Source organism: Sinocyclocheilus grahami, unplaced genomic scaffold (genome assembly GCF_001515645.1).
Source record: "Sinocyclocheilus grahami isolate Dianchi unplaced genomic scaffold, SAMN03320097.WGS_v1.1 scaffold96.1, whole genome shotgun sequence".
Taxonomy (NCBI): domain Eukaryota; kingdom Metazoa; phylum Chordata; class Actinopteri; order Cypriniformes; family Cyprinidae; genus Sinocyclocheilus; species Sinocyclocheilus grahami.
The window spans coordinates 3,316,930-3,333,095 of NW_015505275.1; the positions used below are offsets into that span (position 1 = coordinate 3,316,930).

At 38.9% G+C, this 16,166-nt stretch overlaps 1 protein-coding gene across 1 annotated transcript in view; it reads left to right on the forward strand.

Annotated features, from left to right (window-relative positions):
* LOC107587841 (serologically defined colon cancer antigen 8 homolog) overlaps positions 1–16,166 on the forward strand; it is a 45,033-nt gene that overhangs the window by 13,023 nt on the left and 15,844 nt on the right. The window contains exons 14-16 of the mRNA XM_016275801.1: positions 9,156–9,283; positions 10,595–10,710; positions 15,502–15,626. Coding sequence (XP_016131287.1) covers positions 9,156–9,283; positions 10,595–10,710; positions 15,502–15,626 — 369 coding nt within the window. The remainder of the gene's footprint in view (positions 1–9,155; positions 9,284–10,594; positions 10,711–15,501; positions 15,627–16,166) is intronic.

Consider the following 16,166-nt stretch of genomic DNA (forward strand, 5'->3'; position numbering starts at 1 on the left):
AAAAAAAAAAAAAAAAAATTATATATATATATATAGACAGATAGATAGCTATTAATCTTTAAAATAATGATTAAGATTTGTATACACACATGTATTGAAGTAAGGAAAACTTTTTTTTACTCGATGGCATAACATGTTACATTTTTATTAAATCTATTAATATTTATTTATTATTAAGTCATTAAATTGAAACTTTTTTAAAACCATATGCAACCAGCATGGATACAATGAGAACATTACTAAGAACTTGGAACATATGATTTAAACTAGATTTTCTGAACCTTGGGTAATTTTGTATGTCATTGACCCAAGTATTCAACACAACTTGTCTGGTTGTGGGTGTGCGTCATTGACTCGTCCTCTTGCTAAGTTCTCGTAAGTTCTTGTGACTGGCCGACAAGAACTGTGAGACCAACTGCAGCGTTGGCATTAAAAAGTTGTTCATCCCACCCCCAGAATTCCATTAAACTTTACACGCTTCTCTGCTTTCCCTCTGCCGCGTGAGAACGCGTGGAGGATGACAATCCCCTGAAAGGTAGAGAATCGGAAAATGAATAAAAGAGCAAGCAGATGCAGCCCCACGCCAGAGGGAGGCTGCCGCGGTGAGCAAAGTCTGCCGTGCCACCAAACTGCTGCAAACTAAGTCTGCGGGAAGCGCATGTACCATCCGACAGCAAATAAAAGATTGTAGCCCGCCGCCCCTTTTCAGAAGTAGTAGCGAACGAAATGGGGGCCGCCACCAGCCACGAGAAGCCGTGTTAGCGCTTTGGGTTGAGTGCGGGCACTGGCAGGTAGCGGGGCGGTGTGCACGGTGCTGGGCGGCTGCCATTTTGTTGGGGGAGCAGATGGCGATGGGGCATGGAGGGGAGGGGCTGCTTAGCAGAACTAATCAGACAGTAACGGATGGGGCAGCTGGGACCGCTGCCGGCCAGGCGGGAGAGTGCCGGCGAGCCGCCCAGTGAGTGTCATGATGTTGACAGTGGTGTGCCCGTTGGCCTGGGATGAGACCTTGCCACGTCTTCACGCCTCGCCGGCAGGGCTGCTGGCCTCCGGCTCCTCCTCCACTTCACACGGCAGAGGGCAAGAAGAGGGCTTTTGTCTTATGTTATTCTCAATGTCTTAGAGACAACATTGCAGACTTTGTGAACCAGGGTCACGCGGTATAGCGATGTAACAAGCTTAACTGGTCCAGAAGAAGTTGGTCCATTAGATATCAAGTGATACCAAGTTGAAATCTGGTTATTGTAGTTTGTCTTTTATTCTCAAAACTTAATTTTCTTAGCTATGGGAAAACAAAATTACTTTCCAGTTTTCTAAACATTATTATTTTATAAACAAATGAATTAATCTCTCAGTGACTGTCATATCATATTTTACTGCACCAGCCATTAAGTTAAAAATTAAAGATTCACTCTAGAATAAAGGTATGAAGTATTAAAGAACCAGTTATTGAACAGCATGTAGAATATGAATATCAAACTCTGTGTGTTTGTGTAATGTTTGCATCGATCAGCAGTGACCCCCCCCCCCTTGTCCATGCATTATGTTTCTCCACTGGCCTATAAGACCAGATGCAATGCCAGAGGCTATGCCCCTCAACCAAGCAAGCCCTCAACTCATTGCCAGCAGTTTGCTCCATTATTTAACAGTGTAACAAAGTTCAAGGCAATTACATATGTGTCATTTATTTACAAGCCCCTAAGAGGACAATGTAGTGTACACAAGAGAACACACACTCTCGTTCTGAATACTGCCGCTACAGCTAGCAGCATTTGCCAACAGAATGCATATGTTTGAAACATTGCATGCAATTTGCACAGAGGGGAAAATATCTCCAAACATGGCACATACTTTTCTTTTAATGATGAGCATTGACAGTTAAAATGACTGTAATACTGACATTGCTAAATTAATGAAATCTTCATATTTTATGGAAATGTTAGGCAGCTATGGCATGTCACTATTACAGCTACTTGATGTGTAATAAATAATTCCTGTGATGAAAATTCAATGTGATTCCAGAATTTAAGTATCAATTATCATTACTATATTAATACCTAATATAAAGAAATGAATGCATAACTCAGGAACATTACTTTTTTGTCATAACAGTCCAGTTCATATTAATTGTGTACCATGAATCATTCATATTTTTCTGATTTAAGTTATTCAATTTATATACTCCAGTGTTGAAAAGTGTCCATTGTTTTTATTTTATTTATTTATTTATATATTTATTTTTAAGTAACTCTTTTGTTCAGCAGGTCATTGCTGATTGTTCAAAGGTGATAGTAAAGACATTTATAATGTTACACAAGATTTCTATTTAAAACAAATGCTGTTTTTTACTTTCTATCTCTAAGAATCCTGGAAAAAGACATTACACCATTCCAATAAAATTATTAAGCAACTCAGCTATTTTCACCATTAATAAGAAGAGCACTAAATCAGCATATTAGAATGATTTCTGAAGGATCATGTGACACTGAAGACTGGAGTAATTGCTGCTGAACATTCAGCTTTGCCATCACAGGAATAAATTACATTTTAAAATATATTAAACTTAACTATATTAAGAGTTATATAAGAAACATCAAAACATAAAAATTTTACAGACCACAGACTTTTAAATGGTAGTGTATGTGATGCATTCTTCATCTTATATTTCAGTGAAGAATCATCATTTGCAAATCAACCTGTTATGAGAGCAAATATTTATACCAGCTTCAATTTCAAAGCTTTATCATGTTCAAGATCTCAAGATAAGATTTCATTGTTCAACGTTAAACTCCCAGTCCTACTAAAACTATATGTCGTGTGTCTTGAGAACGTCTCCAGTGCCTTGGCCCAGCTCTGTGTCATGATGGTGCAGGACAGAATGTTGCCAGTCCCCAGGCAAAGTGGGAGCAAATCTGTCGGGTGCAACTGTTCTCACTTGGGCCAACTCTGCCCAGAGAAAGTGCCCTACTTACTGTTTCTGGAAGCTGGGTTGTTCTCCTTCTCCTCCTCTTTTTCGAAGTCTCCATGACACTTTTTTCTTGGTCACCACAAGTGCAATTTCAATAATAGACTTCCATCTATCATTATTCCAATAGGTTCCATATTAGCAGTAGCTGGGGCCAGAGTGCTGATTTCTGATTAATGGTGCCCACATGTTTGGAGGTGTATTTTAATGTGCTTTGCTCACTGTCTCAGCTGTATATGAATTTCTTCTCAGTTTTGGAGTAGGTTTAATCAAGTGTCTTTGCTCTGTTTCGCCAGAATGCATTAATTGTTTTTGTGTAGTCCATTTGTTTGGTCCAAAAAGCATTATCAGTAAATTTATATTAAAACACACAGTTTAAAGGCCCATATCATCATGGCTTTCTCTATACGTCTCCCCTCTTTTCTCTCTCCCCATCTACTCCACTCTCCAGATGGCATAAGGAGTCTATCACAAAGCGGGCATCCTCCCACATAAACCTGCCATGAAACGGGAGCGGAAGAGATGGGCACAACCCTAAGACCCGGCAGCCCGACACCCTGTTGGGTTAAAAGCGCTGTTTGTTATGCTCCGCGCCGGCCATGTGCTTTTTGTGGCGGGTTTGATTTCTAAGCATGGGCACGTTGGGCTTTTGGAGAGCATATTTGGTGTCTGATGGAGGGACGATGAAGGCAGCACGGTTTAGTTGGGCCTCCTGTGTGAGGTAACACGAGTGGGGGGTCTGGCACAAGCCCCTGCAGGTCAACCCGAGCTGTGGAAATGCGTCATGCGCTTCGAGCACGAGCCTCAACAGCGCTATCACAGGCTGTTTCACCCAGGGATAGCGCTGTGTCTTCCTCTCTTCCTCCTTCTCATCTTTGCGTTTCATTTCTGTCCAGTTTGTGCATTTTGTCCCAGAATGCACATTACAGATCCCTCTTAAATATTTTTAAGGTTTAGTTCATACTAGGACGGTTTAAAGGAATAGTTCCCTCAAAAATTAAACGTCTGTCATCATCTACTCATCGGTGTCATCAATTGTTAATGTTTTCCACTAAAAAATCTTTCTTGGTAGCTTTGGTCACCATTCACTTTCATTGTATGAAAAAGAGCAGCTTGGACATTCTGCTAAACTTCTCTTTTTGAGTTCCATGTGAGAAAGAATTGGATGAGAAAGTCAAACAGGTTTGGAATGACATGAGGGTGAATTTATGATGACAATATTTTTTTTATTTTTGAATGAGCTATACGTTTGGTCAAAGCTATTTTTTCACAAAAGCTATTTAAAAATCCAATATTTTTTTCTGTATTTTTTCTGCGATTTCTTGACCTAATCTGAAAACGTGGATATTTATTCAGCATATGTGAACACATCTCGGCTTCCTCTGTGTGCATTTTCAAATCACAACAGATTCTCTACAGATACATAAGAAAAAAATGATTATCGTGATTAGTTGGTTTGTTGATAGGGGTGTCTTATAGAAAGGGAGGGGGTTGTTTGTAAATTGGTGGCGTCTGCAGTTCGTTTTGCCTCTGACCTTGAGGGGGTTTTGCGCTTCTTGAAGAAGAAAGCAGAAGCTGGCGGTAAACAAAGTTCACTTCTTCTTCTTCTTGTCTTGATTTCTTTGGCCTGCATTATGTCTGCTCTTTTGTAGTGTAGACTAGTTATTTTGTTTGTGCTGATCATTAACTTGATGCTCTTCAACCTGACGGCTGAGTAAAGAATATGTGCCTTTGTTTGCACCTTTGAGGTGCTTTAACGTAGATCTACTGATCGATGTTGCATCTCAGAAATCATTGTGTAGTATGTTGCACATTTCTCTTTCACTTTCTCTTTATGTCTGAGAGTCAACAAAGCTTTATTTGCATATCTGTGGAATGGTTTACAATACTGCCAGAGCATTCCAGGAATTGCGTAGCACAGGTGAGTGAAATCAACAGTAAAATAAAGGAGGGTGCCATAAATGAAGTGATACATGGGGTGTGAATATGTTAGAGCGACAAGAGATGTGTTGATGTATAATGTATATTCTATACGTTAGATTCAAAATAACCTTGTTGTCACACCTGCCAATACCGGGCGAACTGAGTAAATTTATCAGCTTTAAATGTTTCTTACCGACTGTACAAACGTACATCATTTTTCATTTAAAAAAATATATTTTTTGCTGCCATGGCAATGAAATAGCTTTTTGTTCCCTAACATATTTGTGGCAAATAATGAAGTTCTTTTTGACACTAGCAGCATGATACGTTACCCATATGCTCTATGTGATATATGCTAGGCCTACTTCTCATAAAAACATTCAGATAGAGGTCTGCATTCACCGACCGGATTTTTTGTGCCGCGGGATTAAATTCCCGAATAAAACGCGGTAGCGGTCGGTAACTGGTGTACTTTGAACGGGAGCGGGCGGTCTAACATTATCCCATTCCCGACGTCCATTTAGAACAGCATATCTGCGCTTTATTCTTATTGATGACCACCAGTACAGCTTGCGCTCAGGACTGTTATGCACACGCTGCATGCATGCTTTAAACGTCACGCGTTTTATTTGCGTGGTCTGTGCGCAGCATGTGCATAACGATGCTCAGAGCAGGCTGTACCTGTGGTAAATATACGGCCTCAGACAGAACAGGCAGGTTGTTGATGAGTGACAGAGTAAGGATGGAGCAAAGTGTGGATGCACTGTCCTTGAAGGACGTTCAACTCGGGTTTGTTTATATTTTGCTTAGCCTATAATTTTAAATGAAAGATGTCATATAAAAATACGAATAAAAATAGCTAATAGGCTATTTTTGTACAACCTACATTTTAAATTTTTTTTCTTTCTGCAACACTTTTTCCCTATTGTGTTGTCAATGTTAAACGAATTGTATCCTGACATGACGAATAAAAATAAGAAATAAAAATTTTTTGTACAACATTTTTATTTTCTCTAAAACTTTTTTCCTATTGTTGCATAAAATATTAAACAAATTTTGTGTCTTAAGGTAATTCATATAAATTCAAGTCAAAGTCAATCAATTCAAGACTCTTGACAAGACGAATAAAATAGCATACAATTTTGTGCAGACTACACTTTTATTTGTCAGCCTATCTCTCTTTCTTTCACTAGCGGAAATTTAAATGTGAGATTCTGGAAACGTGATCTAAATTTAGTGGGAACGGCCGGGTCGGGAAGAAAATTATTCTAAGCAGACAGGGGGTGAACAAAGTGTGAATATATAGGGTGAGCGGGTGGGTGCGGAATAGAACCTTGCAGGAGCGGGACTAAAAAACAGTCCCGCGCAGACCTCTACATTCAGACACATGTTGATGGCTTAAAATGAGGAATATTCTTTAAATGTGTTGCCAAATGGAGCTCTGGAGAAAAAAATCCAACCATATAAGATTTTATTTTGGGAATGTCACTTAACAGCCTTACCTAATTACTAGCAGACAGCAGCTCCACATTTGGAAAGATCAGAGAAGAGAGACTCTGTGTATATTAACACAAACACGTTCATCATTATTAGACAGATAAAATACCAGTGAGGCTCAAGATTATCTTCCCATGCATTATGTTGCAATTCCTAATAAAGTCACCAGCCAAATGGCCAGTAGGCTAACATTTTATATACTCGCCAACTTTTACTCTCATTTGGTGCTCGGCGAGTGTTAATTTTGGACCCTAGTAAGTTAATTCTGGTCCTGTTTTTTGATTCGTCCGTGTAGCTATGACACAAAAGACAATTCATCCCAAAATGAATATTCTGTCATCATTTACTCAATCTCATGTCATTCCAAACTTGTATGCATTCATTCTTCTGCAGAACACAAAAGAAGCTATTTTAAATATATTTTAAACCCTAACCCTGGTTGGTGAGAAAACATTCTTCAGAATATCTCAGAAAGCTTTCGGATTTCATCAAAAATATCTTAAAGGGGTGGTTCCGTGTAGGGCTGCTCGATTATGTCAAAAATCATAATCACGATTATTTTGGTCAATATTGTAATGAGGGGTCACATGAGGGGGCCATATGACCAAAACTTTATACGAGTGATTTATTTAAAGATAGTGATACATATAAAATATATATTTCCTGTAAATAAAGTTGCGATGACATCTACATTGTAGAGACCAGCGGAATTTCAAACAAACAAACAAAAAGTCCTCAAAATTACTGAAAATAATTAAAGTGTCAGTAATAAAAAAGCAAAGGACAAATACAATAGAATAAAAAGATACAAATGAAACCAACTGTGCTTTAATGTTTTTTTATGCAAGTCTCAAGCAGTTTACTACCTACTACAGAAATGAATAATCAAATGTAAAATAAAACAGCATAGTCTTCACTGTAATAATTAAACTTTTTTGTTTCTTATTAAAGCTACAAAAGTCCTTCACTCAAGAGCAGTGGGTGATCTTGTCTTTGTCTTTTGTTGTTTGATTAATATTAAGCACACCGTCGCAAGCAGGAAAATAGCCCACTGTCACTTTTAAGAGCCGCACTGATCCACCTTTTTACGTGTATTTTCATTCTGAACACTTTACGTTAATTTATTACATGACCGAGGAAGGTATACATGAATAATCACTAAGCACCGCATTTTAACACATTTTTTGCGTGTATTTGACCATTTAGGCGCGCACCTTGAGCTAAAAGATGACTTTACATGTCCGTGTTCTGTTCCATCTCTGAGCGCATATATCTTCCCGAGGAGCAGCGCAAGTTGTCTTTCACGCTTTTAAAAGCATGAATAAATATACTTCTATAAATCAAGCACGTCCCATTTTGCAAAAGTCACATTACATGATTTTACTGATTTGCACGTGAAATTGGGCTTTTATGGAGGAACGAAAGCTCAGCGCTGGAATGGGGGCAGAATGGGGCGCAATAATCGTTTTATCTCGATTATTGTATTTCCATAATCGTTGGAGGCCGAAATCGAAATTCGATTAATTGCACAGCCCTAGTTCAGTGTTTTTTTTTCTAGGCTTGATTGTGTTTATGCAGTCTAACATGTGTTAATGCTTCGGGTTTTTTTCACATAATTGACCTTTATTCCACACCGCTCTGTCCCTTCTCTGAGAAACGCGCTGATCATTTCCTTCTTTTATGAAGCCCCGCCCTCAGAAATAGGTTGTCAATGTTTTTTTGTTTGTTGTTGTCCTCACATACTTTTAGATACGCTGTTATTTGTAAATGCTACTGCTTCTGTTAGCTTTTAATATATGGTTTTATCCTGATTAAAGCTTTAAATACAGGATGGCAACTGCACACGCGTGCGTCCATGTATAACGCATCTCATGAGAAACTCATGCTTCTATGTGAAAGTAAGTGTATAATTGTAACAGTTCATTGCTGGAGCTGAGCTGAGTGAGAGAGAGAGAGAGAGATGCAGAGTGTGTGCAGAGCAGGGGGATGTGTGGAACAGGATTAAGAACCGTTGCTTTAGAACATTGATTTTGAAACGGAATCCATTAGAATCGTTAGAAGACAGAATCGCGATTCATATATGAATTGATTTTTACATGCACCTCTAGTTTTCTCTTCCTCTTCTCTAAAGCAGCGCAGGCCTCACCCCCTTTGTTGCCTTTTCCCGGGGGGCGGGGTTTATCTGGGTTTGTGATGTCACGAACCAGGGAAGTAACTTGTTGTAGTCCCTACCAGCCGTTTTTGTTGCCATTAAACTGCCAGAATTTTAAAAGACGATATCTCCGTTTGCAATGAACTTTCAGCTTTGTAACTTTGCAGATATTGTTTATGCTCAAACAGCAACATTACACACTAACTAACATTAAAAAAGGGAAATCGCAATGAACCACCCCTTTAATTTGTGTTCCGATGAAGAATGACATAACGATGAGTAATTAATGACAAAATTTTCATTTTTGGGTGAACTAACCCTTTAAAATCAAAGCATTGTTCTGTTTGTATGAGCAGCCTGATCCAGCCCGGTACAGCAGCACTGGCTCAACCAGTACCATAAATTTGGGGCAGGGCTGTCTGATTGCCTGACCAATGACAGAGGGAGTGATCAGGAAACCTGTTTGAACACATTCATTTTGCAGTTGATGCAAAATGAATGTGATGCTAGTGGCACAGAAATCGCACACTTTACTGTTGAATCTTGCCAGATCTTCATGTATATCACTGATCTACATGTGTATCGCTCTCATTTTTTCCTCTCTCTCTCTCTCTGCAGGCAGGAGAAGGAGGCGGTAGAGCGCTGCTGTGGAGAGGACATGGCCGCTCTGACCTTCCAGGCACAGCGGCACGAACGTGAGCTGACACAGACGCTCCAGCAAATGGAGGCGCAGCACGAGAGGAGTGGTGGGTGTTCGCCGGTGCGCTGCCCCTTGCCAGAACAACCGCCTCACCCGCCCTTCCGCCTGCCTCACCCCCACAAGCTCCGGGTGTGAGCCACACTGTGCGGGACGGCATCAGGAACACCTGTAACCTTTGGCTGGCCAAAGGGAGCAGATGCTCGCCGCTCCAGAGCTTCGGCGCTACGTATTAGTTAGCGTTTAAAAATGGGGGGGAGGCGGGCAGAGCTGCCCACTGTCTGCTGATTTCAGAGTGCTGCTCTCACATCTGTTGCACCATCTGGATGGGCGAGTTTAGTTTATTTACCTGTGTTTCCAGAAACTTGAGGCATGCTGATTGCCAGAACAAAGCGCAGAGAAAACAAAGGGCTTCTTTCTGGCGCGGCTGCACGGCACACATGTTGTCTAAAGAGAAATGGCATCAGAGGCTCAGCAGGAAGCTCTCTGGGCTTATGGAATTAGTTCTTTAATAACGCAGACCACTTCCCTTTCTAAGCATATAATGGCCACTCTCGATAGCTAATTATTTTTGTCCTGTCTCTCTAACTCTAAACGAATTGATTTTAGTAGTTAAGACAGAATCGCCTCTAGATGCTACCACATTTTTTTTTTTAACTCTGCCCCGTTTGTTTAGAGTCCAGTTTGCTTCTTTTATCCTGGTTTGTGTGTGGTGTTTTCTCTGTGGCCGGCAAATGCCCAGCTAGTTTCAAAGCGCAGCGACGCAGTAGGATTCTTTTAGTGAACTTTTCAACAGCTTCTGAACTTTTTGAACTTCATGAAAACTAAATTTAATTAATACTACAATACACATTGCCACTACATTCCTGCATTCTGTCTAGTTCTCCTTTGCTCTTTCTTTTTACAGAATAGCTTAATGTATAGCCTATATACACAAAATATAAAGCGGGATACCTGACCAAATCCCTGAAAATCTAGAGTTTAAAATCCCATTTAAATCTGGAAATAAACTGTTTTTTTAACAACTTCAAACAAAGAAACGTTATGATGTAAAATCAATAATAAATGTCTGGTTCTGCACTATTATATTTTAAGTCAATAATAAAATAATAAAATGTGTGACAGTGGTCATATGACTCTTTGTACACATGGTCAGATGTTCCTCTATTAAAACACAAGATCACCTCTTTGAATCATCTCAAATCTCAATTTCAGATTTTGACACATGACCCCAAACTTTTGGGCCCAGGAAGAACATTATTTGTTTGTTTGTTGCTTTGTGTTGCTCTACCTGTCTTCTATATTTTAGCACATCTGTGTGTTTGCAGTGTTATTGAGTCAAAGCTTTATCTGTTCACAGTCAGAGAAACAGATGCTCTTCTAAGTGCTCAGAACAGCCTGATCGGGAAACTGAAGGAGGAGTGTCAGACGCTCGGGACTAAGCTGGAGGAACTGGCCCAGAGCAGAAGGTACAAGGCACTTTCAGATCATGTATACCGTATTCATTTTTTCATTCATTACGAGTGCTCAGAACAGCCTGATCGGGAAACTGAAGGAGGAGTGTCAGACGCTCGGGACTAAGCTGGAGGAACTGGCCCAGAGCAGAAGGTACAAAGCACTTTCAGATCATGTATACCGTATTCATTTTTTCATTCATTACAAACTCAAACACAATTAAAAAACTGAACCCAATCAAGTTCATGCCAGGTATTAGACCTACATTTACACTTGTGATCAAGGTTTGTATGGTTATGGAAAACCTGGAAATGGCAAATTTGCAAGGTTTAAAATTGTTAGTCTTGCTTGTTTTTGTTTTGCTCAGCTGTGAAATATTGAATCAACTATAAATTGCTATTTGTGAATCATGACTGACTAAGTTCACTAACGAATGAAGTAGTCAGCACAAATAAGTGGAAATTTTTTGGTCAAAAGATGTGGGAACCCTGGCTGTCTTGAGACCAGTATGTGCTGTTTCAAATATCAGAGCTTCTTTGCTCATGACTCTGACGTCTAGCATATCTACAGCTGAACTAAACATAGTGCTCACTGTAACTGTGCTATTCCTTGCAGTGAGATCAGTGGAAATCGAGTTTCCATGTTTGAAATGCAGATTGCTTGACATCGTCTTCTCAACTGTTTGATCTTGTTGATGCTTTGTGAATTGTGTATCTTCGCGGAGTCCGACATTCAGCGCGGAGCCACTCGCGGTGTGTTATCCAGAGCGTGGCATCCTTTCCGTGCCATACTGCTCTAGTCTGTGCCCCAGTAAGGGAGCTGTCACTGTACCCTGGCACACGCCAGCCTGTCCTCCGCGCAGGCTTTGCTCTCTGCCCATCACATGTGCCTCTCACCTCAGGCCTCTGGGGTAGTCAGCTGTTAAAACCGTGTAAAGCGCATTACTCACATCGCAGCTTGCAATCTGCCATGGTCAGTCAGCCCAGCTTGGGAAGGTACAGGCCACTGCTGCTCACCCTCCCCCTTCCGCCCGCATGCTGAACTCAAAAAGACCTCTGAGGAAGATGGATGCGGTGAATCATCTCCACGTATTAGTGACCGTACTGTATTTTCTGCGTTTTTAGTATTGCTGTGGACAGATGAAATCACACACATGGATCTTTGACAGTGCCAGGCAGTCTGACATGCTTTACTTTTTAATTTCTCTTACTTTTAGAACTATCACACATGCCGTTTTTATGACCTTATATTGGCTGGGATGGAATATTTGCATCTTTAAAAATATATGTCATGCCACAGTACTATTTAAGTGAAGCACAAAAGGTGAAGAAAGCTGTATTTGCATAACTTGTGCAAACAAGGTGAATGAAATCAACATAAAAGCTTAAAATAAACAATGATGGGTAGTCGACACAAGGTATGATGTTCACATTGCCTCCTGTCAGGGTTTATTTCGCGATAATATTTTGTAACTATACATTATTGCATTTATTACAGGGCTATTTGCCAAAAAATGAATAAATAAATAAATTATGAAATATTGATGCACGGTAAATTAATTTTATTATCTTAATTATTTATAAAGACAGTAAGATTTTAAAATGTAGAAAAAGAAATAGTGACCAAAAATACGCACTTTTTTCCCTTATACATTTATAGTAAATGTAACCTAAAATGTTGATGTTAAAAAATAATAAATAAGTTCAGGTGCATGTTAATTGTTAACTACTGACATTCTAGTATTATTGCTATCTAGTAGCATTTACATTTTCAATGCAGGCAGGTTTGTGAAAGTCAAACTATTTTTAATAAACCAATTCTAATAAAACAATTTTTGGGCCGTATTTAATTATTTTAGTTAGGTTTAGAGTGATGAAAATTTATTTTTAGTAAAATTTTACATTATTCAATTTAAATTGTAATTATTTTTGAAATCTTGATATTTATTTTTGATATTTTTTTTTTTCAATGAACGAAATGTTTTTGTTTTTGGTAAAAATAACTCCCTTGGAACAGATATTTAAAACAGAGTCATGTGAATATCCATGAAAAGGAATGGTGTATGGACTGTGTATATCACACACTTTATTACAGGATTTATTTCCTTCTACTGATCTCCCTGTCCTGTTGTTTTATATCCGGTGACAGTGTGGCCTTCTGTTCAGTGTTGTGTTTTAAACCTATAGGCAGATGAGCACGCAGCACGCTGGTGACAAGGTTCATTCTGCATAAGACTCGGATGAATGTTGCTCTCGTGTCTAATGCAGCACATACAAGCGAGTTGTGGTGGTGTATTGAATTACTTGTATCTTTAACAGTTTGATCAAACACAACCTATTACGATGTCTGTTGACTTATATGAGCACATTAAACAAGTTTACACATTAAATCAAAGATCCGCTTTTTGGAGCTGATGTCTTCCGTGTAGGCTCTTTAACTTTCGGAGAGCAGGGTGTTTACAGTGCTAATGGAGTTGAGTTGACTTGGCAGGGCTTTACCTCATGGCAGAGTGCTCAGGTGTTACTGGTGCAATGAGAGTGTAGTCTTGTTAAAGAAAGAGCCACACATTCGTCTCTGCCTAAATAACTGTCGCTGGAGCCATGGCATAGTGGTTAATGCAAGTTCAGATCTGGCTGTGACCCATCCAGTGATCCCAACCCTCCTTCTCTCTACTCTCTGTTGAGAGACAAAAGTGGAAAAACAAACACAGGGTGTCCGCGGGGTCTTAAAAAGTATTAAAAGTTGATAAATCAATTTAGAGAAAATTAAGGCCCTTAAAAAGTCTTAAATGCCATTTTCCAAGTTACAAAATTTTGTATCATCTTTTCATTATGTATATTTGTCGAATAGTGGGATTCTGTGTATTTTATTTATGGAATCCCGCAAGATTTGACGTCATCTGTTACGGCGCTCACTGATTGACTGCGCCGCTGCGTGATAGCGTGGGGCTTATTGATCCCGCTCACGCTGAATTTCTGACCATTACCGCACGCTCCCATCCGCTCCCAGAATTTTTGTATCCGCTCGCGCAAACATTCTAATATTGTATATAATTTTCGCGCATCAGGGCGCCGCTATCAATATGTAAGGTATTTAAATCCCCTTTGAATGAGCGCTCGCCGTCGTAGTTCACGATTTCGCGATCGCACGCACACTGTGTAAAGGGAGCACATCCTACGATAAAAGATATTTGTCAATGAGCTCGGGATCTGTTGAGGAGCAAATCCTCCAACATCTTGTCAGTTATCTCTCCTTACTTTTGTCCCGTGATTAGTTAAATCTGACTTCTGCAGCTGGTGTTGGATGCAGGGTTGTTGTTGTTTTTTTCCACGAAATTGGGCTGCTCTTAAACTGTTGCCATGGGTTGATTTTCCCCAGTGTGTTAAAGGTAGGCCTGTCGCAATAATCAATATATCGACTTATCGCGCGATATATGTTCATGACCTCAATAATCTTTGGTGACGCAATATGTCGCCCATTATATTTTCTTAAACATTAATGTCACCGTGTTTTTTACATTCCACTTGCGGCTGTGTCATTTGCAGCTTCTCCGACTTAACGTGGTGTAGTCATGAGGTGCTAGTTCAAATAAAAAAAATGCTTCTACAAACAAAGTTTCATCCGAAAATATGGCCTTGTTTAGGGATCTGTGCCTTTGTGCATACGGACATCTGACTGCTAAGTAGTGATTGTGTTTTTCATCAATAGTGTGCACCTTTAATTTACAGAGAAAAGAAGGTCAGGGAAAAATCTGTAGATGGAAAAATCTCCATACAAGTTCTTTGTGCATTTTTCTCTTTTTACTTTGCACTTTTTGTTAGAAAATGTTTATTTACTATATATTCAGTTTTTTAAGGTATCTTAATATTTTGATACTTAATTTCCATGATCTAAATATTCTTAAAAATTAAAAATGTGTTGTCATTTGGAAGTGTGTAGTCCTTCTTGCATTATTATGCTGTATTATTTTATACATTATGATTATATATTCAGTGGCATAAAATGTTCTTTAAAATGGCAATCATATCGCTTATCGCAATTATTTCTGGGGCAATATATTGCACAACAAAAAGTTGTTATCGTGACAGGTCTAGTTAAATGTTTGAAATATTGCATAAATTACATTTGGTTGAAATGCTTGTACTGAAATATTTTGCATTCTACCTGTAATAAAACTGTGCTAAATGTTTTGGGCCACACTAGTAGGAAGCATTTGAGCTGTGTTTATGATAAATGTGCATAACAGTGACTGTAAAATACGTATTTTAGGGATGGAAATAAAATTGTTATATTTGGGACATGGTAATTGCGCTACTTCTTACCTGATCTTACAATCAATAAATAGTAAATGTAAGTTAAAGTGTCGCCGATGTAACCGGTTAAAACGTGGAGTGGCGATGAGGTCTTAAAATGTATGGAAAGAGTCTTAAAAAAGGTCTTAATAGGTATTAAATTTAACTCCATGATTCCTGTATATACCCTGAAACATACAAAGACAAAAAATGGTTTATGCTGCTTCCTGATAGGCCTTCACACATGCTGCATTTACATATGTGAGGAAATAATAAATTTATCATATTAAAACATATTAGATCAGCTCATAACTGCCAGTAATTACATATTGTGTATATGTTTTAGTAAAATATGCTGTTTTGTTTATGCTATGTAGGCTGCTTTGGTAGGTCTAAATGATTTATTATCAGACCAAGCAAGAGTTATTAGAGTCATTATTATAGTTAAATTGTCTTTATTTAACACTATCGAAAGGTGGATTATAAAACTTAAGCATGAATGTGTGTGTATACAGCGGAGATGGAGCAGTTGTCTCTGGAGAAAGAGCACCTGCAGGAGAGCGCTGAGAAACTGCGAGGTCGTTGTGAAGAGATGGAAGAGCAGTGTATGCAACACGGGAGGATGCACCAGCGCATGAAGCAGAGGTACGCACACCTGCAGCACTGACCTCAAGTCCTGCATCACATGTACACTCCCTATAGGAGCTTGTTTAGTGTATCACACCACGACATCACATTTGCATAATGATGGACTAAAGCTAAAACCAACAACAATTTGGGGTGACAGTGAGTCAGTTTCACTTATGATTCACAGAGTTTCAGTTAAGAATTGATTTAGGAGTGTTTTAAAATGCATTGTAGAATTCAGGCTTTGTTCACCCTGCACACAAATCCAATCTGGATTGGTAATTTCACATGTGATGAAATGTAATACGTTTGTTTAGGTTTGTAAATATGAGATTTCATGAAAAAATATCAGGGTTTTGCTTCCTTAATGAATCTTGAAAAGATTCAGTCGCGAAAAAGAATGTCAAACTAGATCAAGGTCAATGAACAAGTGCACAAATAATTAACAAAGCTCTTTGTAAGGTTTGTAACAAAACTCTTTGTAGGGTTTGTAAGATTTATATATATATATATATATATATATATATATATATATATATATATATATTTTTTTTTGTT